We start from the raw sequence: 23,594 nt of genomic DNA on the forward strand, positions 1-23,594 counted from the left end.
CTTTAAGTAATTTAATGAACATTTAAATAGCACTTGCTATGTTCCAGGCAATGCTCTCAGTGATTTACAAATATGAATCATTCGGTACTCAGAGCAACCCTAGGAGGTGAGTACTACTCTAATCATGTCCATTTTGCGGGTAAGGAAACTGAGGCTTAGAGGGGTTAGGTAATTTGCTTGGTAATATACAGCTAGCAAGTGGCAGAGCCAGGATTCAAACTCAGTCTGCACCCTAGTCTGAGCCCTTAACCAGACTGCTAAGCTTGTTTTTTAAAACTAAACTCTGTGACCTTGGTGATGAGGGGTGGGGAAGAGAAAGAGAGAAAGGGTGAGAGTAAAAAAATTATATTTAGCCGGGCATGGTGGTGGGCGCTTATAGTCCCAGCTACTCGGGAGGCTGAGGCAGGAGAATGGCGTTAACCCGGGAGGCGGTGGAGCTTGCAGTGAGCAGAGATCGCTCCGCTGCACTCCAGCCTGCGTGACAGAGTGAGACTCCATCTCAAAAAAAAAAAAAGAAAAAAAAAATGTTATATAGTAAATTCTTGTCCTGAAATAAATTAACTTGTTATTTTTTTTAAAAGAAAAGTTCGTAATAAGTCAGAAAGTTGAGACATGTCCAAAAAAACTGTCTGTGAAAGTCATAAAAGAAAAAAATGTTATAAAAAAACTTCATGCCAAAAATATCATGTAATTTATATATAATTTAAAAGTAATAAGGCCTCCTGAGTACTATTGAAGAAACAGTTTATGTGCAAGGTGTATAAGAAAAGTAAAATGTACCTTTGGTAAAAAGATTATAAGGAGGCATAAGAATGTAGATTTTTACCTACATTAAAAGGTTAAAAAATCATTGTTTTGAAAGTTTTAGCAAGTTTTAAAATGTTAATTGTAAAGAAAATTCTGTGTGTCAAAAATTATAAAACATTAAAAAGATTCTATAAAATCTTACCTTATGATCAAACATGAAAAATTGGATAAATATGTTTACAAGGTTTTATTAAAATTAATAACACACTAATATAAAGGTAAAATTTAGCTTAGCTGGTATAAAAATCATACAAACAGCATTATTAAATATAAAATGGTGTTTAGCTTTTTTTTGGTCTAAAAACTAATAAAAATAGGTGCTAAAGAAAATGTTCATTTTACTAGAAGATCATAGAAGTTAAAGACTTAAAACAAACTTTGGCAATTAAGACAGCATACCAAGATGCAAATGCCTGGTTGAAATGGATCAAATATTCCATCTGCACGTTAAACGAAAGTAATTGTTATGCTTGTGCACATGGCAGGCCAGAGGCCCTAACTGTCCCCCTTCCACTAAGGTGGTCCTCCAGTCAACCAGGGGTGGGCTGCATGGTAGCTCTTTTCCAGGATTCTACAGCCTGGAGTAATAAGTTGTGTCAAGCTCTTTCTGCTCTATCTGGAAGTCCGGCACCCTGCGGGTCAGCCCCCAAGGGCCATCCAGCTTCCGTCTCCCAACACTAAGTTCACTTCGTGTCTCTCACGGCAAGGAGGAAACTTAGTATTCCTTGGAGACCTGAAGAGATGCAGTGAGCTTAAGAATTTTCAAGAGCTTGTCAGTCAGTCAGCCCTTGTTCATCCCTGAGCGGATGTGTGGTGGTATCATGGTGGACCTTTACTGGACACTCTGCTGAATAACTGGAGTGGCACTTGCACTTTAGTCCATTTGGCTATGCCTTTCACCCTGGCATTTTCTCAATCAGAAATAATAATAATAATTATAATAAGACAACATAAAGTGAGAGAAGCCCCTTATAGGTCTTTCAACTCTGACATCTATTTAGATGCAATTGGAGAAATACCAGATCAATTTTACCTTGAAATTAACCACAAGATATACCAGATCAATCTAAAGCTTGAGATCAAATAGTTACAGAATTTAAATCAATATTTTGGTAAATGACAGTCAATAAAAATATATATTAAATAAACTACATCTATTACAACCAACAGCAATGAGCTTCTCATAAGTTAAAAAGAAAAACTCACATCAGTCCCAGCCCTGAGGCTACCTGACCTGATAAAACTCTTTACGCTCTATGTGTCAAAAAAAAAAAAAATGGCAGTTGGAGTTTTAACCCAGACTGTAGGGCCCTGGCCAAGGCCAGTGGCCCATCTCAAAACAACTAAATGGGGTTTCCAAAGCCTGGGCCCCATGTTCAAGGGCCCTGGCAGCAATGGCCCTGTTAGCACAAGAAGCAGATAAGCTAATTCTTAGGCAAAACCTAAATATAAAGTCCTCCCATGCTGTGGTGATTTTAATAAATACCAAAGGACACCATTAGCTAATCAATGCTAGACTAACTAGATACCAAAGCTTGCTCTGTAAAAAATCCCCGCATAACCTTTAAAGTTTGCAACACCCTAAACCTGCCACCTTGCTCCTGGTATCAAAGATCCCAGTAAAACATAACTGTGTAAAAGTATTGGACTCAGTTTATTCTAGTGGGCCTAACCTCTGAGACCATCCTTAAACATCTGTAGACTGGGAGCTGTACGTGGATGGGAACAGCTTCACTAACCCCTGCAAAGTGACTCTGAAAAAGACGACAAGCCCTGCTCCAGTCACACCCGGAAGCTGACTGGTCCATGCATGGCCGAAGCATGAGGAAACTCATCGTGGGACTCATTTTCCTTAAAATTTGGACTTGTACAGTAAAGACTTCAACTGACCTTCCTCAGACGAGGGCTATTCCCAGTATATACGTCAAGTTACTGAGGTAGGACAAAAGATTGCTACAGTCCTATTATTTTATAGTTGTTATAAGTGTCCCAGGACTCTAAAACAAACTTGTTTGTATAATACTATTCTATCCAAAGTATGTAACCTAGGAAATAACCAACCTGATGCGTGTTATGACCCATTTTAAGCCTTCCATGATCACAGTTTTTAAAATAAAATTAAGTTCTGGTCCTTTTCTAAGTGACACAAGTAAAGTAATAGCTAGAACAGAAGAAAGAGGGGTCCCCTAAAATGTAACCTTAAAATTTGACACCTGTGCCACTATTAATAGTAAGCAGCATGGGATGGGATGCGGTTCTCTAGGTTGAAAAAAAAAAGTTACACAGCAGAAAGTAAGTATATCTGTCAAGAATCGTATTTATGTGAAATGTGTCAATACTGGTCTTGTGTCACTTGGGCTACTTAAAAAAAATTAAATAAAAAAAAGATCCTGTTTAGCTCCAAGAAGAAAAAGTCAGCCCCTCCTGCATGAGTGGGAGCTGCAACCCTTTCAAATTAGTAATCACAAAACCCTCAGAATAATAATAAAAAAAAACCCAACGTAGCATAAGGCATTGATTTAAAAAGACTAGATCCTAGCGTAAGCATCCTGATAAAAAGAGAGGTTCAAAGACACTCTCCAGACTGAGTATTTCAGACTTTCTATGATAAACTAAATGTGCCAGTACCAGAGACTCCAGGAAAAAACAGAAATTTGTTTTTGTAATTAGTGGAGCATGTAGCCCATCTCTAAATGTTACTTCATGTTATGTTTATTAAAACACTGTAATATGAGATCAATGGCCATAAGAAGCCCGAGAATTAGTGCCTACAGACCCAGTTCCTGATGAATTTCTGGCCCAAAAGAATCATCCTGATCATCTCTAGGTTCTAAAAGTCTCAATTATTAGACAGTATTGCATAGCTAGAAAAGAAAAAGGATTCACTCATCCTGTAGGGCGGCTTAGTTGTCTCAGGCAAAAGCTGTATAATAGTACCGCAAAAACAGTCCCACCCAGAATTCCACCAGGACTAGACTGCCCCCACCGGGTTATACTGGATATGTAGACATAGAGCCTATGCTAAGCTGCCTGACCAGTAGACAAGTGGTTGTGTTATTGGCACTATTAAACCATCTTTCTTCTTACTGCCCATAAAAACAGGTGAACTTCTGGGCTTCCCTGTCTATGCTTCCTGTGGAAAATGAAGCATAGCCATAGGTAATTTAAAAAATGATAAATGACCTCCTAAAAAATTATATAATACTATAGGCCTGCCACTTAGACACAAGACAGCTCATGAGAATACTGGACCCCCATTTATATGCTCAACTGAATCATACAGTTGCAACTGTTCTAAAAATCATCACTAATAAAATTGGTCATGCCTTGACTATTCTGGCCTGGCAAGAAACTCAGATAAGAAATGCTATCTATCAAAATATATTGTCTCTCAACTACATGCTAGCAGCAGAAAGAGAGGTCTATAAGAAATTTAACCTTACTAATTACTGTCTACACATAAATAATCAAAGGCAAGTAGTTAAAGACATAGTCACATGTGCCCGTACAAGAGTAGCACAAATTTGACCCTGAAGCCATGTTTAAAAATTAGTTCCTAGCACTAGGAGGATTTAAAACTCTTATAATAAAAGTTACAATTGTAATAAAAACCTAGTTACTGCTCCCTTGTTTGCTACCTGTACTTCTTCAAATGATAAAAAAGCTTCATCACTACCTTAGTTCACCAAAATGCTTCAGCACAAGTGTACTATGTGAATCACTATCAATCTATTGCACAAAAAGACATAAATAGCAAAAATAAGAGTGAGAACTCCCACTAATAAAAAGTGAGAGTCTCAAACGGGGGGAATGAGGAAAGAGAGAGACCCTCTCATATTGTTTTATATTGTTTTATACTCAGTATCTGTTTTAAGAAAAAACAATTTGAAGTAAAACCAAAGACAGGCAGCCCAGCGCCAGGCCCGGAACCAGGCCCAGGTCTGCCTGGCCTAAACCTATTAGTTAAAAATCAACTCATGACTTAGAAACCGATGTTCCTGACATTGTATAGAAGAACATTGTGAAACTCCCTGTCCTGTCCTGTTTCACTCTGACCACTGGTGCATGTAGCCCCTGTCACGTACCTGCTGCTTGCTCAAATCAATCATGACCCTTTCATGTGAAATCTTTAGTGTTGTGAGCCCTTAAAAGGGACAGAAATTGCACACTCAGGGAGCTCAGATTTTAAGGCAGTAGCTTGATGATGCTCCCAGCTGAATGGAGCCCTTCCTTCTACAACTCAGTGTCTGAGAGGTTTTGTCTGTGGCTCGTCCTGCTACATACTACTTGTCAAAATGACTAGAAGGACTCAAATACATCCAACCCCACAATTCCAGGTCTATAAGTCATTCTATAAGCATTTGGATCAGTCAGTGCCTGAGCTTCCCCCACCAACCAAAACTTATTTGCTCAACTAGCTGAAAACATAGCAGGCAGCTTAGGAATTTCCTCATGCTATGTATGTGGAGGAACTAATATGGGGAAGCAGTGGCCATGGGAAGCCAAGGAATTAATGCCACAAGATAATTTCACTTCACCTAACCCTGCCAGTGAACCAACAGCCTCAGCCAGTGTTTGGTTGTTAAAAACCTCCAAAATTGGAAAGTACTGTATTGCCCAATGGGGAAACGCTTTCACAGAGGCAGTAGGAGAAACAACCTGCCTAGGGCAACAGTATTATGATGAGACTAAAAACAAAACTCTATGGAGAAACGCCCAGAACGACTCCTGCTTACCAGATCCAAATCCTTTCTCTTGATTCTCTACCCTAACCAACACTCGGCATCAGCTAGAGGCTCCAAACGCTTGGAAAGCACCCTCTGGCCTATATTGGATCTGTGGAGCATGGGCATATTGGCAACTGCCAGCTAAAAGGACAGGGGCATGTGTATAGGAGCAATCAAGCCATCCTTCTTTCTAATTCCTCTAAAGCAAGGGGAACTCTTAGGGTATCCAGTCAATGAAGAAAATAAAAGAAGAACTAGAAGAGCATAATCACAAAAATAGACAGAAATGTCAAAAAAGATGTGGACATAGGAGACTGGAAAGATAAATGAATGGTCTCCTGAAAGAATCATTAAATATTATAGGCCAGCTACCTGGGTGCAAGATGGGTCATGAGGGTACCGCACCCCAATCTATATGCTCAACCGCATCATAAGGTTGCAGGCAGTCCTTGAAATTATAACCAATGAAACATCAAGGGCACTAGATTTACTGGCAATACAAGCAACACAAATGAGAAATACTATATATCAAAATAGATTGGCTTTAGATTATTGCTTAGTCTCAGAAGGAGGAGTATGTGGAAAATTTAATTTAACCAACTGCTGCCTAGCAATTGATAATAATGGCCAGGCTGTCATGGAAATCAGAGCTAGAATGAACAAGTTGGCCTATGTTCCAGTTCAGACTTGGTCCGGATGGTCCCTGGATTCTTTGTTTGGAGGATGGTTCCCAACCTTTGGAGGATTCAAAACCCTCATTGATGGGTTTTTGTTTATTCTTGGCATCTGCCTCATCCTCCCTTGTCTTTTACCCCTGTTTATTAGGGGCATTCGGTCAACTATAGAGGCAGTAATAACTCAACACACTACTGCACAGTTCCTGGCATTAACCAAATATCAGCCACTGCCAGTAGAAGCTCAGCTCAGCAAAGAGGTGGCAAATAGTGGTGCTTTCTATTAACACCTTTGTTATAAAAAGCACCAAAGAGTGGAAATGGAACAGGAATTTAAAGAAATTAAAGAATGTGTAAGTAAAAACTCAGTTGTATGTAAGAAAACCCAATTCCCCCTGAGGAAGAGAAAGAGGTGGAGTCCTTTAAAAATTAACTGCCTGTTTTTCTGTCTGTAGCTAGTGAGCCTTCTCTCTCCCTTTCCCAGGCATTGTGAAGACCCTCTTTCTCTAGCTGTACAGCTGTAAGGTCACTAGACAGATAAACTCAAGTTGTAAAACATGTTTTTCCTGAAAAGTAAGAAATGAGGTAATGCATGTCTCAATTGAATAACTGTCTTTGATTCTTGCTTCTGTAATATGCTTCCCCCTGCACAGATCTCCCCCCCACCCCACGAAATGCTTAAAAGGTAACCTGACTCTTCATTCGGGGCTCAGTCCTTTGGATGTTAATCTGACTGGGCTGGTGCACCTAAATGAATATATCCTCCTCAATCCATCAGTCTCTCTGATTCCTAAATTATCCCACAACACCTGTACTCAGAGACCATATTCATCAGACCGGAAACTCACTTAACCAGCGATCGGAAGTCCAGCCACCCTTCACGGCTGTGATCAGATACCAGGAGCTTGGTTTTCAGAGAAGGGCACTCAGAAGCCATGGAGTCCACATCTGAGGCAAGGGTATCTGTGGTCACAATGCCCTTGGCTTTAGACATTTGTAGTCGATAGAGAATGTCTTTGGCCTTCAACATGATGGTCGCAGGCATGAAAATGATCCCTGGGGATGAGAAACGAACTGATAGTTTTGGTTTCTTTTTCACAATCATGGGCTTTAGGCTTGGCTTGTCTGCACTGAAATCCCCTAACCTCTTGTTATGCAAAGTATGGACCACAGAACAACAGCAGCAGCACTATCCAGGTGCAGAATCTCATACCCTGTTTCAAACCTACGGAATCAAAATCTGTATCTTAACAAGTTTTCCAAGTGATTCTTTTGCACATTAAAATTTGAAAGTCCTGCCCTAACCTTTTCTACTGTAAATGGATCTAGCCAAAAAATGGGTGGACACTGCTTTACACATGTTTACACAGGATCTGGAAGTATAGATGTAAACAGGACAATGTCTCTGACATTAAGAATAGCTGCATCTCTCCCCAGTCTTTCCCTTCTTATTCCCCTTTCTGTCATTCCTTGGATGTCATCTTGAATGTCCCCTCTTTCCTTCATTCTGCATTTCACCACATTGTCCTTTGAATTTGTTTGTGTTCCCTTCTATCTACATCGCCAACAGTGAGCTCAAGTCTTTGTGTTTCCTTCTGGATTCTCATCCCTCCAGCAGTTTTGAATCTTTCTGCTACCCATCTTCTATATTATTACTTGCTTAGTTCCATAAACATTGACTTTTTTTCCCCTCTAAATTTTTCTTTCTCTTTCTTTCTCTCTCTCTCTTTCTTTCTTTCTTTCTTTCTTTCTTTCTTTCTTTCTTTCTTTCTTTCTTTCTTTCTTTCTTTCTTTCTTTTCTTCTTTCTTTCTTTCTCTCTTTCTTTCTTTTTTTCTTTCTTCCTTTCTTTCTTTTTTATCTTTTTCTTTCTTTCTTTCTTTTTTTTTTTTTTCGATGGAGTCTCCCTCTGTCACTCAGGCTGGAGTGCAGTGGTGCAATCTCAGCTCACTGCAACCTCAGCCTCCTGGGTTCAAGCAATTCTCCTGTCTCAGCCTCTCCAGTAGCTGGGATTATAGGTGTCCACCACCACACCCAGCTAATTTTTTTAATTTTCATTTTTAGTAGAGATGGGGTTTCACCAGGTTGGCCAGGCTGGTCTCGAACTCCTGACCACAAGTGATCTGTCTGCTTTAGCCTCCCAAAGTGCTGGATTACAGGTGTGAGCCACCATGCCTGGCCTCTCTACATTTCTCCTCTGCACTAACACCTGTGCCCTCTCTCCAGGAAAACACCACACTTCTCATCCTGACTATGAAGATGCTGCTTTCTTTCCATCTTTTTCTCCCACAACTTATTTTCTATTTCAAAATGGCCACTCCTTACCCCGTGCTTGGAATGCCCTTCTTTTGTTTCTAATCCTCTTTAATTTTTCTTATCCCAGAGGGCTCAGCTCAAGTATTTTATTTTATTTTATTTTTGATGGAGTCTTGCCACCACTCCCGGCTAATTTTTATTTTATTTTATTTTAGTAGACATGGGGTTTCACAATGTTGGCCAGGATGGTCTTGATCTGCTGACCTCGTGATCCACCCACCTTGGCCTCCCAAAGTGCTGGGATTATAGGCCTAAGGCACCACCCCTGGCCAAGTCTTAGATTTCCCATGGACCATCTTATAGGTGCACAGATGACATGGCTTTTCATCTCTAGACTCCTTCCACTAGTTTTATTACTTCTTGATTTCACATGATCTGGCTGAATGAATCACCTATTTTATTTGTGAGAGAATATGAGATGGAGAGAGAGAAAATATGATCAAGAGTGTGGCAGAGTGCTGTACACATGATAAAATAAGAGAAGTGATTCAAGAAAGAATCTGTGAGTCACTGACTCTAATTTATACAGATAAAAAATAGGTCATTAAAAAGGGAAGGGAAATTGCCACATAAGAATTCTAACGAATAAATGTAGAGAGACTGACAGAAATTGAAAATTTCCAGGTAAAACCAACATGGTAATATTCAATTCAGTAAAGAATCATCACTAGATACCCAAACCATAAAGTGGAATACTGTTAGGGAACAGGAATATTCACACAATCGCTTAAGGATCACACCATGAATTATTTATTAATTACAAGGAAAATTTGTGCCTTTGTAAAGGATAAAGGTTTTCTGTGAAAACCACCTTACTCAAGTGATGAAACAGTATAACTGAAGAGGGAACAAACTGACTTCAGAATATACCCCCTGATGTGATGCACGGAGGAAAACACAACTTTGTCCTTGTAATTCTCCTGCCTAACGTGTCTAATCTGAATATAATCACAAAGAAAGAGTCAGAAATACAAATTTGGAGATATATTCTACAATATAACTTGTATTCTTCAAAAATGTCACTGTCATGCAGAAAAGGCTGTGGAATATTCTGGATCTTATCAGATGCCTGCTTTTGTGTTTATGAGTGTTTACCTGGTGTTCATAGGTGTCACAATGCCCACAAGTGATTCTTAAATAATTCAGTGAGAAAGGGAGAGAAAGAGAGAGGGAGAGAGTGCTCAAATATGGGAAAAATGTTAACAATCAATGAATCTTTAAAAAGGTAAGAGTACCTGAGACTGTTCAAGAGAAAGTGTATGTGTGTTTGTGTGTGTGTGTATGAGAGAAAGTTTGGCACTGCACTTGAGAGTGTATGAATGTGAGAGTGTGAGGGAGAGAATAAGAAAGAATAAAAGAATTTGTGAGAGAATATGAGAAAGACAAAGACTGTGAAGAAGAAAGGAGGTACAGAGAAGAGAAACTGTTTTGTCTCCAACTAAACTGTTAATTCCCAGAGGGCAGGAAGCCTTGTTTTGTGGTCAGCACAGAAACTGGGGCTAGGGCTTCAAAGCTGTGTCAGTGCCAGGCTGGGTGCACAGCACCTAATATCTCAGGAAACATTGGCTCTTGAACAGCCCTGAGGTCCACCGGGTCCCTCTTGCATCACTGACCTGTTCGCATGCAGCCCACAGCCACCAGCCACCACTCAGGCACTCGAGGCAGAATCAAGGCCAGAAGGTCTCCCTGTTGCAGGCCACAGGTCTGTGTGAGGATGTTGGCTGTGCGGCGGGTTAGGTCTGCAATCTCTCTGAAGCTCCACTTTACTTCATCCCCTTGGCCATTCACCCACCAAAAGGCTGGATTTGGACCTCTCTTGCCCTCCTGGTCAAGACCATACATTATGTGTTACTTTCTGCTTCAAAGAAAAAGAGCACTTATTAAACTAATCCACAGCCATAGTCACGTTCCGATGTGAACACAACTTAAGGACTGAGATCCCATTTTAAAACATTTAAAGTGCTTAAAGAAAAAAAAAAGCCAACCAAGAATTTTACATCCAGAAAGACTGTTCTTCAAAAGTGAGGGGGAAAGTAGGGTATTCCCAGATAAACCAAAGTCAAAGTTAACTATCACTAGACTTGCCCTACAAGAAATGCTAAAGGATGTCCTCAAGGTGAAATAAAAGAATGTTGGAGAGGGACTCAAATATGAAAATATAAAGTTCTCTTGTAAATATAAATTCATGAACAAATATAAAAATCAACATTATTGTAAGTTTGGTTTGTAACTCCACTTGTTATTTGTTATAGTATTTAAAAAATAAATCATAAAATAATTATAAATATGTTAATTTATTAACATATATTTGTAATATATATTAAATAAATGTTACTTAAGCAATATACAAAAATGTTATTGATGACATCAATAACATAAAGTGTGTGTGGGGGCTGGCTGGGATAGAACTGTAAAGGAGAAGGATTTTTACATTTAATTTTCATTATTGGCCTTATAATGTCACAGGAGTAGGGTGTTTGTATGTGATTAAAGTTAAGTTGTTATCAGTATTAAATAGATTGCTAGAACTACAAGATATCATATTTAATTCCCGTGGTAACCACAAGGCAAATATTTATTGAATATACACAAAAGAAAATGAGAAGAAAATCAAAGTGTATCACTACAAAAACTCAACTAAACACAAAGGAGTATGAGAGGAAATGAGAGACAAAAAGCTATGAGACATCAAGAAAACAATTAACAAAATGGCAATAGTAAATCCTTGTCTATCAGTAATTACTTTAAATGTAAGTGGACTAAACTCCCCAACCAGAAGACATAGATTGGCAGAATGGATAAAAAAATAAAATCCAACTACATGCTGTCTGCAAAAATTAAGCTACTTCTATGTGATTGAATATGATAAAATCAATGAAAAACTTTTAGAATTGTTTCTACAATAAAATGCTTATAGTGTAATATTAATTTTAAAAAGCAAAATTGTGTTTATATTATTCAAGTTTATATAGTCATGTTCACCCATTCACCTCCTCCTTTTACTTCCTTCCTCTCCAACCCATGTCATGTTTCAAAAATTCTCAACCAGATTTCCAGTCTGGGCAATGAAAAAAATCAATTTATACTCTTAAGGCGGAGATATTTTGGCATCATTAGACTGTGAGACTAGGTTAAATAATGGATTGTGAAATCAGACGGCCTGGACCCAAACCCTGTTGTCCCACTTATTAGACATGTGATTTCAGCATGTTAGTTATATCCTTGGATATTCAGTTTCTTCATCAAGGAAATAGAGACAATAACAGTATCCATCGAATCAGATGATTAAATGCAAGATGATTGTCAAGGCACATAAAAATGCTCTCTGTAACTGACGGTTTTATTTTTCTTGAGGTTACTATGCAAATTCAGAGAAAGAAAAAGAAGGGAGTGGGGAGGAAGATGTCATAAAGACATATAGGCTTTGGAGAATAATACATGAATACATGTTCATGGAACACTTAAAAATTTCATAAACTCTCCAATTCCATTTCAGGGGGATTCTCTCTTTGGTTCAAAGACAGTGCTGGGTGACTTTTTACACTACCATATTGGCAGCTGGGAGTTAGTAGCTGGAAACACCATCCATTGTCTACCCTGACTCCTCATGTCACTACAGCTTCTCTCTTGGTCTGTGTCCTGTGAGAAGACAAACCAAGCACTTGGGGTTTTCTGGAAGACGCAGAGCTTGGTTTTTCTTGACATACCTTAAAGCCACAGTCAAGTAGGTAGTTGACAAAGAGGAATCTAATTAGACTTGCCATGCTCATGGGAAGATGGATGGCGTAATATAGGTAAATGTGTCAGACACTCATGTGCACATTCAGGTGGTATATCTCCTCCTCTGGGTGCAGTCTCAAGTCAAGCCCAAGTTTGATGACATGAATACCAGTTAAGACACACTGTCCCATTCACTGAAGATGAGAACTCAGACTAATGAATTTGCTGACCTTGTGATCAGAACTTTGCACTTGGTCACTATAGGGAGACCCCTTGAAACTATTGCTACGGAATAAAAGATGAAATGCTCCTGATTATTTTAAATACAAAATTGCACGCAGGATTGTGTAAAGACAATGCCAGGTTGGACTGCCAGAATGAGCCAACAGCGCGTGATGTGCTTCCCCTTGCAGAGAGCCTATGAATGGACGTGCAGTCAGGGAGGTTTCACATCACCAAGATTCCTATCCCAGAAAAGCAGATGTTCATAGCTCTGGGAATGGAATGCAACCCTCGTGGAGAGCCTATAAATGGATGCATGGCGGGCGCCTGTCCATATGGAAGATAGGGCTATAAATGCCCTCATCTTGCCACGGCTCTTCTAGGCCTCTTTAGGGTTAAGGCACGCTCCCTTCTGAGAATTTCTGGTCTAACTTCACGTCCTGTTCCTATGAATTGTTTGTAACCAGCTTTTGCTGTAACTGTTACTGCTGTTCCTGTTTTAAGGCTATGTTAGAAATTACTGGTGCACACACTATATTGTAAATTCTTATCTCTGTACACTGTACTTCTGCATACAGATGTTATGTTAAAGAATTACTTCATCCCCATGTGACCATCTCACCTCATAATCAAATGACCCTAAATCCCTCACTAACCTACCCCTGACCTCACTAAACTTAATAATAAATGCTGGCATATCCAGTGCATTTTTGGCACTGTGGGACCAGAAGGTGGTGACCACCCTGGACCCAGTTTTCACTATCTTGTGTGTGTCTATTATTTCTCGACCTGCCGATCCACCTGGGAACAAAGAGAGAGCCCTGTTGCATTGCGGGCTGCTGGCCAGATCCCACAATAGGTCACAATTTTAATACCCTGATTGAACAAAAGATACATTTACCTATTTTTTTTTTGTTTTTAAAGGAGTTAATTCCCCGTTTCATAGATGAAACCACTGAGACTCAGTGAAGTAAGGAAATGGGCATGCTGGGAATAGAAACTTGAAGTATAAGCTTCTTCCACAACATTGATAAGTTGAGGCAGAAGCAATTTTGCTTCTGTACCTTTCAACCTAGCAGGAGCAAGATAAGAAAAGTGAGGCCACCCTTGTTTTTATATCACCATCATGGCGGTCCTCTTACCTTCTCCATTTGAGCCCAGTAGTCCAGAACACAGCTTGCAAAATTAAATTCCTCCGGTACTTCATAGTCATTCCATCTTGGGGCTCCAACTTCTGATAAAGACCGGCAGCGCAGCTGTGAAGGGGCAGGGTGGATGTTGTGGAAGGATTTGTGGATGCCCCAGAGGATCCGGAACCTCATCAGCCACTGCATGGTGAAACAGTCCTCAGAAACCGGGCACAGAGTTCTCAAGTCACCACCTGCCTTGGGAAGAGATAGCTAATAGATTGGTTGTGTATCCAAAACTTTCTCCCTGAAACGGATGCATGTTTTTGGTTAATTGCTAGAATTATAGCTTTGTTTCAGGTCACCAGAATTTGGAAGGCAACTGATTGATTTTGGTAGGGATTTATCTTCCCAGCTGAGGAACCACACGGCAGAAAGAGAGAGAGAAGCGGTCCTTCACCTCAGGTAAGCGGTCTTACCTGGTACTGTTTAGGACACAGCTGAGCTAGGTCCCGGGTAGGTATGGAAAAGGAGGTTGAGCTCTCTTTTGTAGGTTCAGTTCTCTCTGATCAGGTGATCCACAGGAATGTGCACCCAGCAGAACTTGGCTTCTGGCCACAGCGGAGGGGGACCTTGAACAGAGAACTTGTCAGGAATTGGGTAATTCAGTAGGGGGAGGAGATGCTCAGTAAAATATGACAGAAACAATTATAGGCCTCCATGGAGAGATAATCAGTTAGAAAAACAAACCATGTTGGCCAGGAGCGGTGGCTCATGCCTGTAATCCCAGCACTTTGTGAGGCCAAGGCGGGCGGATCATGAGGTCAGGAGATCGAGACCATCCTGGCTAACATGGTGAAACCCCACCTCTACTAAAAATCCAAAAAATTAACCAGGCGTGGTGGCGGCTACCTGTAGTCCCAGCTACTCTGGAGGCTGAGGCAGGAGAATGGTGTGAACCCGGGAGGTGGAGCTTGCAGTGAGCCAAGATCATGCCATGGTACTCCAGCCTGAGCGACAGAATGAGACTCCACCTCAAAAAAGAAAAAAAAAAGAGAAACAAACCATGTATATGAAGTCATCTCCAATTCCTGTGGCATGGCTAGGGGTGTGAATGAACCAGGTCCTATGGTGCATTTTCACTAGTTCTCTATGGCTAACCTGCTCCTCCTTCCCAGCCCTACATCCCCATTGTCTCCCTTAAATGACAGCTGAGAGGCAGCGTAGCCTAATAGATAAGAGCCTGGGCTCTGGGGGTCTGGAGATAGAAAGGTCTGAGTTTGAGCTTAGGTCTGCCACTTAACCTCCGTGTGATCTTTGTGGACCTCCTTGCTCTTGGCTTCACCTTCCTTAATTGGTTTTTGATTGCTTTTGAGACGGAATCTATTGTTGTCACCCAGGCTGGAGTGCAATGGCATGGTCTTGGGTCACTGCAACCTCCGCCTCCTGGTTTTAAGTGATTCTGTTGCCTCAGCCTCCCAAGTAGCTGGGATTATAGGTGCCCGCCACCACACCCAGTTAATTTTTGTATTTTTGGTAGAGACTGGTTTTCTATTAAAAATAGAAACCTAGCTCAGCTGTGTCCTAAACAGTTTCTCTCTCTCCTTCCTCCCTGTGGCTCCTCAGCTGGGAAGATAAATCCCCACCAAAATCAATCAGTTGTGCCTTCCAAATCGTGTTGGCCAGGGTGGTCTCAAACTCTTGACCTCAGGTGATCTGTCCCCCTCAGCCTCCCAAAGTGCTGGGATGACAGGCATGAGCCACAGCACCCAGCACCTACCTTATTTGTAAAATAGGAAAGGTAACAACAATGCCTACCTCTAGGGTGTTTTCTTTACTTCTTCATTTGTTTGAACTACATGAAAGAACTAGATGAAATAATTTATAAAAAGCATGTAGCACACGGTGCTGGGCATAATCGATGTTGGCTCTTTTTGTTCACTTGGGATTCTCAGAGGAACAATTTGGTATCCTGGTAAAATGCAGGGTCTTTGGAATCCCAAAGTCTTGAGCTGAAGTCCAACCTCAGGCACTTACAAGAAAGCTCTTGGGTGAACCATTTTCCTTTCAAAGTTTGGTCTTGTCATTTGTAAAATGAAGCGGGATTTGTCAATAAGATCTGTTGCATAGGATCTTTGAAAGGATTATGTGACACCAAGCCTGTAAAGCACCTGGAGCAGGCATTTAGATGGAGGGTTGATAGTGATATTGCACTGGATAAACCGAGGTAGTAATAGGTAGCGGCTTGTACTATGACTTTTCTACTGGAGCCATTTTTGGGGTATTGTTGGAGAATGAGGGATCTCCAGTGTTTTCATTGAATCTGGGAAGAAATTATTTCTGATCAAAGTCATGGCTAAAGATTTCTGGAGACACCCAGGACATCCCTGACAGGACCATGTGGCAAGCTATGATACTTCAGGTGTTTAATGTTTAGCTTTCTGTGGCCAGTCACTGGAGAGTTGAGAAGGCAGGGCTAGTTGACTGTCTGTGGTAAGCTAAACTTTAAACACCCAAAGCATCAAAGTACCAAAACAAAAACAAAAACAAAAAACAAACAAACAAAAAACCTCTGTTACTGAAGCAAAAGGAGCAGTCACTTTTCAGAAAAGAATGGAGACAGGAGGAAAAGCCCTTGACACACTGTCTGCATCTCAGTAGGTCTCCCCTGTGGAACTGCAACATGAGGATATGGACAAGAAGACAGGCTCTGGCACCAGGCAGCCTGGGCTTGAGTCCAGCTTTTACCAGTTACTAGCTCTGTGGCATTGAGCAGATTTCTTATCCCTCTTTTCCTCAATTTTCTCATCTTTAGCAAGGGGTATACAGCAGACAAAGGAGAACTCTCCAAACATTCTATGCATGCTCCTCTTTCATTTCCCAACCTCTCTTAAAGCTAGAGTGAGGCCATTAAACTCTAGTTCTAAACAATAAACTCCATGTGGAGGTGATACAAGTCACTTCTGGTCTAGGGCATTTATTTAAGAGCAAGTATGAGTTTTCTGTACTCTCTTCCCCTATTCAATGCTCCTGGAAACCATATATGGAGATAGTGACATCATAAAATGGCAAAGTCTCTATCAGCCTTGTTGTCTGAGTGACTTCATGTAGCTAAATATCCTACCAACTTCAGCTTTTTGCACTTGCTATCCTCTGGTTATTATAGAAAACCTATGATACATTCATTCATTCAGCGGATATTTAAGGAACATCTTCTAGGTGTGCTTTGAACATATAAGACAAGGTTGGGGCTCTCAAGACGTTTACATGCCTATGATAGAAAGACAAAAACCAATAAGCAAAAAGTCAATTAATTAAGCAAGAGGATTTCAAATGGTGATACTGCCAAAAAGAAAACAGAACAGGGCAATATGATGGAGCAAGTGTGGGGAGGTGGCTAAGGATGTTCTCCCTTAAGAGGTGACATTTTGAGACCTGAAGGAGGAGAAGCAGCCAGCTAGGGAAAAAGAACTCCAGGTAGAAGGCACAGGAAGTGCAAAGCCTGAGGCTGACATTTTCAAGGCATAGGTAGGGGGCTGGAATGGCAGATTACTGAGTGAGGAGAAGTGTGATAAAGTGTGAGGTCAGAGACACAACCAGGACACACGCCAGTAAGAATCTTTATGGGCATAATAAGGAGTTTGGATTCTATTCTAAGTGCAATCAGTGAGTGCATGGGAGTCTTGTGAAGACATAAGAGGAAAGAGACATGATCCTATTAAGTAACTCATTTTCTTGGTGACTTGATTTTGAAATAAAGTAATACAGGAAAGTAAAACATTCAGAAAAAGAGGTCAGATTTGCATTTAGAAAGCCCGCTGTGGCAATTCTGTGGAGAAGATATTTTAAGGAGGCAAGAATGGATGTGGGGATGCCAGTTGGGAGGCACTGCAATAGACTAAACAAGTAATGATGGTGGCTCAGACAAAAGTTACAGCACTGGAGATGGAGGTAAGCAGATGGATGTGGGATAGATTTTTAAGATAACCTTAGGAGGACTTGTTGATGGTTTTGATAGGAAATGAATAAAAAGAATCAAGGATGAATCTCAGCCTTTGACTTCTTCAATAATATAAATGGTAGGTCCTAATTTATATATGAAAAAAACGAAAGCTGAAAAGATTATATAGCATGTACAAAGTCACAGACGCTGTAGAAGGCAGGAATAGGACTTGAATCCTGATTTTATTTAAGCTAGTTTTTCCTGCTTATAGGCTGTCTCTATCCTTCTGCCATGCTTCTCCACACTCTGGAATTGATGACAATAGAAAATTCCAGTGTGGTTTTATTTTTGTTCAACCATGCCATGTAAATTGACCAATGACTTCCCCACTCATCTCAGATTGAGTTTTGCATGGACTTATATACTGTGGAAGGAGTGATTTGAAATAATGTTCGGAAGACACTTGACAATGTCTACCATACAGCAAGTGCTTTTCAAAGGGTGGCTGTTATAATTTTTTAAAAAGAAACTTCAGAGCCAGATAGACCCAACTAGAATCGTTTTTAAAAAAATTTTACTTTAAGTCTGGGATACATGTGCAGAATGTGCAGGCTTGTTACATAGGTATACATGTGCCATGGTGGCTTGCTGCACCTATCAACCCATCATCTAGGTTTTAAGCCACACATGCATTAAGTATTTGTCCTAATGCTCTCCCTACCCTTTCCCCCAACCTCTTGACAGGCACTGGTGTATGATGTTTCCTTTCCTGTGTCCATGTGTTCTCATTGTTTAACTCCCACTTATCAGTGAGAACATGCAGTGTTTGGTTTTCTGTTCTTGTGTTAGTTTGCTGACAATGATGGCTTCCAACTTCATCCATGTTCCTGCAAAGGACATGAACTCATTCTTTTTTTATGGCTGCATTGTATTGCATGGTGTATATGTGCCACATTTTCTTCATCCAGTCTATCATGGATGGGCATTTGGGTTGGTTCCAAGTCTTTGTTGTTGTAAATAGTGCTGCAATAAACATACATGTGCATGTATCTTTATAGTAGAAAGATTTATAATTCTTTAGGTATATACCCAGTAATGGGATTGCTGGGTCAAATAGTATTTCTGGTTCTAGGTCCTTGAGGAATCCCCACACCGTCTTTCACAAAAATGAACTAATTTACACTCCCACCAACATTGTAAAAGTGTTCCCATTTCTCCACCACAGCTTTGCCAGCATCTATTGTTTCCTGAGTTTTCTTTTTTTATAAGTCAGAGTCTTGCCCTGTTGCCCAGGCTGGAGTGCAATGGTGCAATCTCGACTCACTGCAACCTCCATCTCCCAGGTTCAAACGATTCTCCTGCCTCAGCTTCCCAAGTAGCTGGGATTACAGGCATGCGCCACCCTGCCCAGCTAATTTTTTGTATCTTTAGTAGAGATGGGGTTTCACCATGTTAGCCAGGCTGGTCTCAAACTCCTGACCTTGTGATGTGCCCACCTTGGCCTCCCAAATGTTTCCTGACTTTCTAATAATCACCATTCTGACTGACGTGAGATGGTATCTCAGTGTGATTTTGATTTGCGTTTCTCTAATGACCAGTGATGATAAGCTTTTTTCTTCATATGTTTGTTGGCGGAATAAATGTCTCCTTTTGAGAACCGTTTGTTCATATCCATTGTCTACTTTATGATGGGGTTGTTTTTATTCTTATAAATCTGTTTCAAAAGAACACACAGGCCATTACAAATCATATTTTGTTTTGATTTCTAGAGTCAACATGTCAGAATTCCAGGAAGTGAAAATGCTCTGAGGCAGAATAAAGCTTAGCTTGAATCTTGAGCACTGGTTCCAATCAAAAATGCTCTCCTACATTGTCTTGAGCAGTGAGCTGAGATCCGGCCACTGCACTCCAGCCTGGGCGACAGAGCGAGACTCCGTCTAAAAAAAAAAAAAAAAAAAAAAAAAAAAAAAAAAAAGACAAAAAAAAAAGAGACATATAAAAGACATATTAGGAGTTCCTAAGACAATGTAGGAGAGTATAAAAGTATAGCCAAGTTATAAAACAGGATGTCTTCATAAAAGAGGATGATTTTGGAGTATAAAAGTATACAGTATGAAAGTATAGCCAACTAAAGCCAAGTTACCATAAAAGTATAGATGAGTTATCATAAAAGAGGATGATTTTGAAGTTGATTTTTCTAGGTAAGCTAAAATTCACATGCTCACAATGAGTATTGGTGGCACAGATAAATCAAATAATTCACAACTGGAATTATAATTGTAGGGCTTTCGCTTCAGGTATCATGATCTTCAAGTATCTCGAAGTCAGATGTACTATGTAGTATTTTACATAGGATCAACTTTTTGATAGGTACCAACTATAAGCCCTGGACAAAATATAAATAGCAACTTCAGAGTGCATTAGAGATCAGGTAACACAAAAATAAATTAGGAAAAGTCTACCTTTGAATAAATAAATGGCATTGAATGAGTTTTCAATTTTTATGGAAAAATTTCAAGAGAGAGAGTCAGAGAAGAGGAGCTTCAAATTTTGTGTATGAATTCTGCCCAAATCCATGGTTGATCCCTGAAATACACAGAATCCATGCAGCCTCAGGCTAACAGAAATGAATGGTATTTTCAGATGCTGGGCACTACAGAGGGAAAAGAGTTTGGAGTTTGAGTATAGTCAAGTTAACCACCTGCCAAAAGAAATGAATAAACAAAAAAAAATCCAGAATCTCTACAGTATATTAATGACAATGTTCAATATAAAATCTAAACTTACTAGATACACAAAGACACAGGAACACATGACTCATTTGCAAGAGAAAAAGAACATCAATGGAGAAAACTAAAGACTCAGATGTTGGAAATAGTAGAGAAGGATTTCAATAACAGTGCTATAGCTGTAATGATTATGCTCAAGGACTAAAAAAAAATACGTTCAGTATGAACAATAAAAAAGTTAGTGGACAAATAGAAATGATTTTAACATTGAGACTGTTTAAGAATGTATTACTCTAAATTAAAAATGAACTTAATGGACCTTATAGCATATTGGAGATCTAAGAAATTTAGCATACTTGAAATTAGTTCAAACGAAATTAACAGTCTGAAGAACTGTTTTCTTCAGAAAAAGTTTTTTATAAGAAAAAGAAAGAAAAATATTTTTATAAAAAGTGAAGCCTCAGTGAATCGTGGAACAATGTATGTGGGGGGTGTGTGTGTGTATATATATATGTATGTATACGGAGTTCCAGAAAAAGACAGAAAAAATATTTTAAAAAATAATGACCAAAAGTTTTCCAGATTTTGGTGAAAGATATAAATTTACAGATCCAAGAATATTAGAAAAATCTAAAATGGGAGAAATACAAAAAAGAACAATACTTAGGCATGTCATAATCAAATTTCTTAAAATCAAAAAGAAGATAACATTTTGAAAGAAGACAGAAGAAAATCATACATTACACATGTGGGACAATTGTTCAAATTACCACTGACTTCTCCACAGAAACAAAGGAAGCTAGGAAGTGATGTCAGCAAGATGGCAGAGTAGTTAGTTCCCCACTCACATTCCCCAATAGCAACAATAATTGCTCATCCATTCACAGGCAAAAGTGCCTTTGTGAGAACCTGAGGATTTAGGCAGGAGTTGTAAAACCCCAGTGGAGCCCAAGACCTAGGAGAGTTGTTTTGAGAGGGTAGACCCACACATGGGTGACAAACTCATTGACTGTGGTCCTAACTCTGGATTTGGAAATGGCCCCATCTGCCTCATGTTTGGTGAAAGCCCTATTTGGACTTGATCCTGCTACCGAAACCATCTGCCTAGGGGTCTGACAGGAGGGAGTCATGCACAGTAGTACATCAGAAAACAGGCCCACTGAATTTGGCCTCAACTGAGGCCTTGAAACAACCTTCTAACTCAACTCCAGCCTATCTCAGCTGCAGTATGCAATCAGTCCTGCTTGCATAAAGACCCAGAGGAAGACATGTCCATATGAGTCCCTAGGGCAGGATTTTGGATTTTAGTCCCCAAGCAGACCAGAAAGGGCCCTCAATTTTGCCTCCAAACCCTCTCAGCAGCAGCCCAAGAGCAATTTTGCCTGCACATGGAGCTGCTGAGAGACTTGCCCGTCTGTGCCACTGGGACACCCTTGCCAACTTCAGTCACATCGCAAATCCTGAAATGACCCTGAATTTCAGCCCAAGGCTCCCTCAGCTGAGATCTAAGAGCAGTTCTGCCCAATCAGGGAATAGCTGGGAGACAAACCCATGTGAGTCCCCAGGGTCATACTTGCCAACCTCAGTCCCCATAGCAGATCTTGAAAGGCCCTGAATCTCAGCTCCAACTTCACTTAGCTACAGATCGAGAGCATGGCTGCCTGCCCAGGGACCCACTGTGAGACACGCCCATCAGTGACACCAGAGACAGGCCTGAAGATTTCAGTCTCAGTTGTAGACCTTGAAGCAGCCCTGAAACTTGGTTTCCGCCCCTCTCAGCTGCAGACTGGAGCAGTACCGCCTGTCCAAGGTCTCACCCAGTGGTTCAGCAAAAGCCCCCCTGGGGACCTGGAGGAGTCATAGCCATTCACAAACCAGGTAACAGGCCTGTTCCTGTGCATTTGAAGTAGACCATCAGCCCAGTACCAGCCCTTTGGACCAAGGTCCTGGAGACAGTAGAGACCACCCTGGGCCCAGACAGGATCCACGCCTGCTAGAGTAGGCTCACCAACTGTGAACTCCATGTGGACCCAGCAGCAGTCATGTTACCTGGCTCCAAAAGCATTTGGCTACAATCCCATAGGCAAACTCATCCGCCTGGGAATCTAACAGAACACAAACCGGCTAAAACCAGTTTCTAAGGCCTGGAAGAAGCATTTGCTCTTTCAAATGCACAGATGGAAAGGTTACATGAATAACAAGAAATCAGACAAACATGAAACCACCAAAAAAATTAACAAAGCCCTAGCAACATACCACAAAAAAATTGGATATCTATGAATTGTCTGAAAAAAATTCAAAATAATTATTTTAAAGAAGGTCAATGAGATGCAAGAAAACACACCTAAACAACTAAATGAAATTTGAAAAAACAACAACGCATAAAAGTTTTTCTTGCAGGGCATGGTGGCTCATGCCTGTAATTCCGGCACTTTGGGAGGCCAAGGCGGGTAGATCACTACCTATTCCAGCACTTTGGGATCCCAAGGTGGGATCGAAAAACTACCTATCAGGTACTATGCTTATTACCTGGGTGATAAAACAGTCAGTACACCAAACCCCCACAACATCCAATTTACTTATGTAACGAACCCGCACCTGTATTCCCCAAGCTAAAATAAAAAACAAAACAAAACCCTACAGTGCTTCCAAATGCCCTTGGAGCAAATTTTGAACTCTGTAATGCAGTCTACTCTGCCCTCTGACTAACTGTCCTGCCATTATCTCCTGGGGAGAAAGCCTTCATGTCCTGCTTTAAGGCTGCCCTAACAAAATAACACAGGATAGGTGGCTTAAACAACGTGATTGATTGTCTCACAGTGCTGGAGGCTGGAAGTCCACAATGAAGATACTGGTAGGGTTTGTTCCTTCTGAGGGCTGCAGAGAAAGAAAGGATCTGTTCCAGGCCTCTCTCCTTGGTTTGTGGATGCCTATCTTCATGTTCACGTAATGTCAGCCTCGTTAATGTGCATCTCTGTCTCCAGATTTCTTCTTTTTGTAAGTGCACCAGTCATACTGAGTTAGGGCCCATCCCAATGCCTCATGTTAACAAAATTATCCTTGTAAAGACCCTATTTCCATATAAGGTCACGTTCTAAGGTATTGGAGATTGGGACCTCAAAATACGAATTTGGGGAGGGGGCATACAATTCAACCCATAAAAAGTACAGCATGTTCTTTCTTTCTCTCTCACTCCCTGTCTCCATCTTTTCTTACTCTCTCTCCTCCAGTCTTTTGACATTTTTTCCAGGCGTTACTATTCACCACCGTCTATTTTCCTGGCGCTCACTCTAACCTGTTCTCTCTGCCTGGAGCATTCCCCAGATCTTCA

The 23,594-nt window shown here is 40.6% G+C and overlaps 1 protein-coding gene across 2 annotated transcripts in view; it reads right to left on the minus strand.

The window, feature by feature from the left end:
• ACSM1 (acyl-CoA synthetase medium chain family member 1) overlaps positions 1-14,218 on the minus strand; it is a 58,673-nt gene extending 44,455 nt beyond the window's left edge. Inside the window, exons 1-4 of one of the 2 annotated variants that reach the window (XM_050774844.1) lie at positions 14,071-14,218; positions 13,607-13,845; positions 10,136-10,346; positions 7,057-7,264 (exon numbers count right to left, since the gene is read on the minus strand). In XM_050774844.1, the coding sequence (XP_050630801.1) occupies positions 7,057-7,264; positions 10,136-10,346; positions 13,607-13,798 (611 nt within the window). In that variant the 5' untranslated portion in view covers positions 13,799-13,845; positions 14,071-14,218. Of the gene's footprint in view, positions 1-7,056; positions 7,265-10,135; positions 10,347-13,606; positions 13,850-14,070 lie in introns of both variants that reach the window. The other variant, XM_050774843.1, reaches the window with a different exon arrangement.
• Positions 14,219-23,594: the final 9,376 nt, after the last annotated feature.

Source organism: Macaca thibetana, chromosome 20 (assembly GCF_024542745.1).
Source record: "Macaca thibetana thibetana isolate TM-01 chromosome 20, ASM2454274v1, whole genome shotgun sequence".
Lineage (NCBI taxonomy): Eukaryota > Metazoa > Chordata > Mammalia > Primates > Cercopithecidae > Macaca > Macaca thibetana.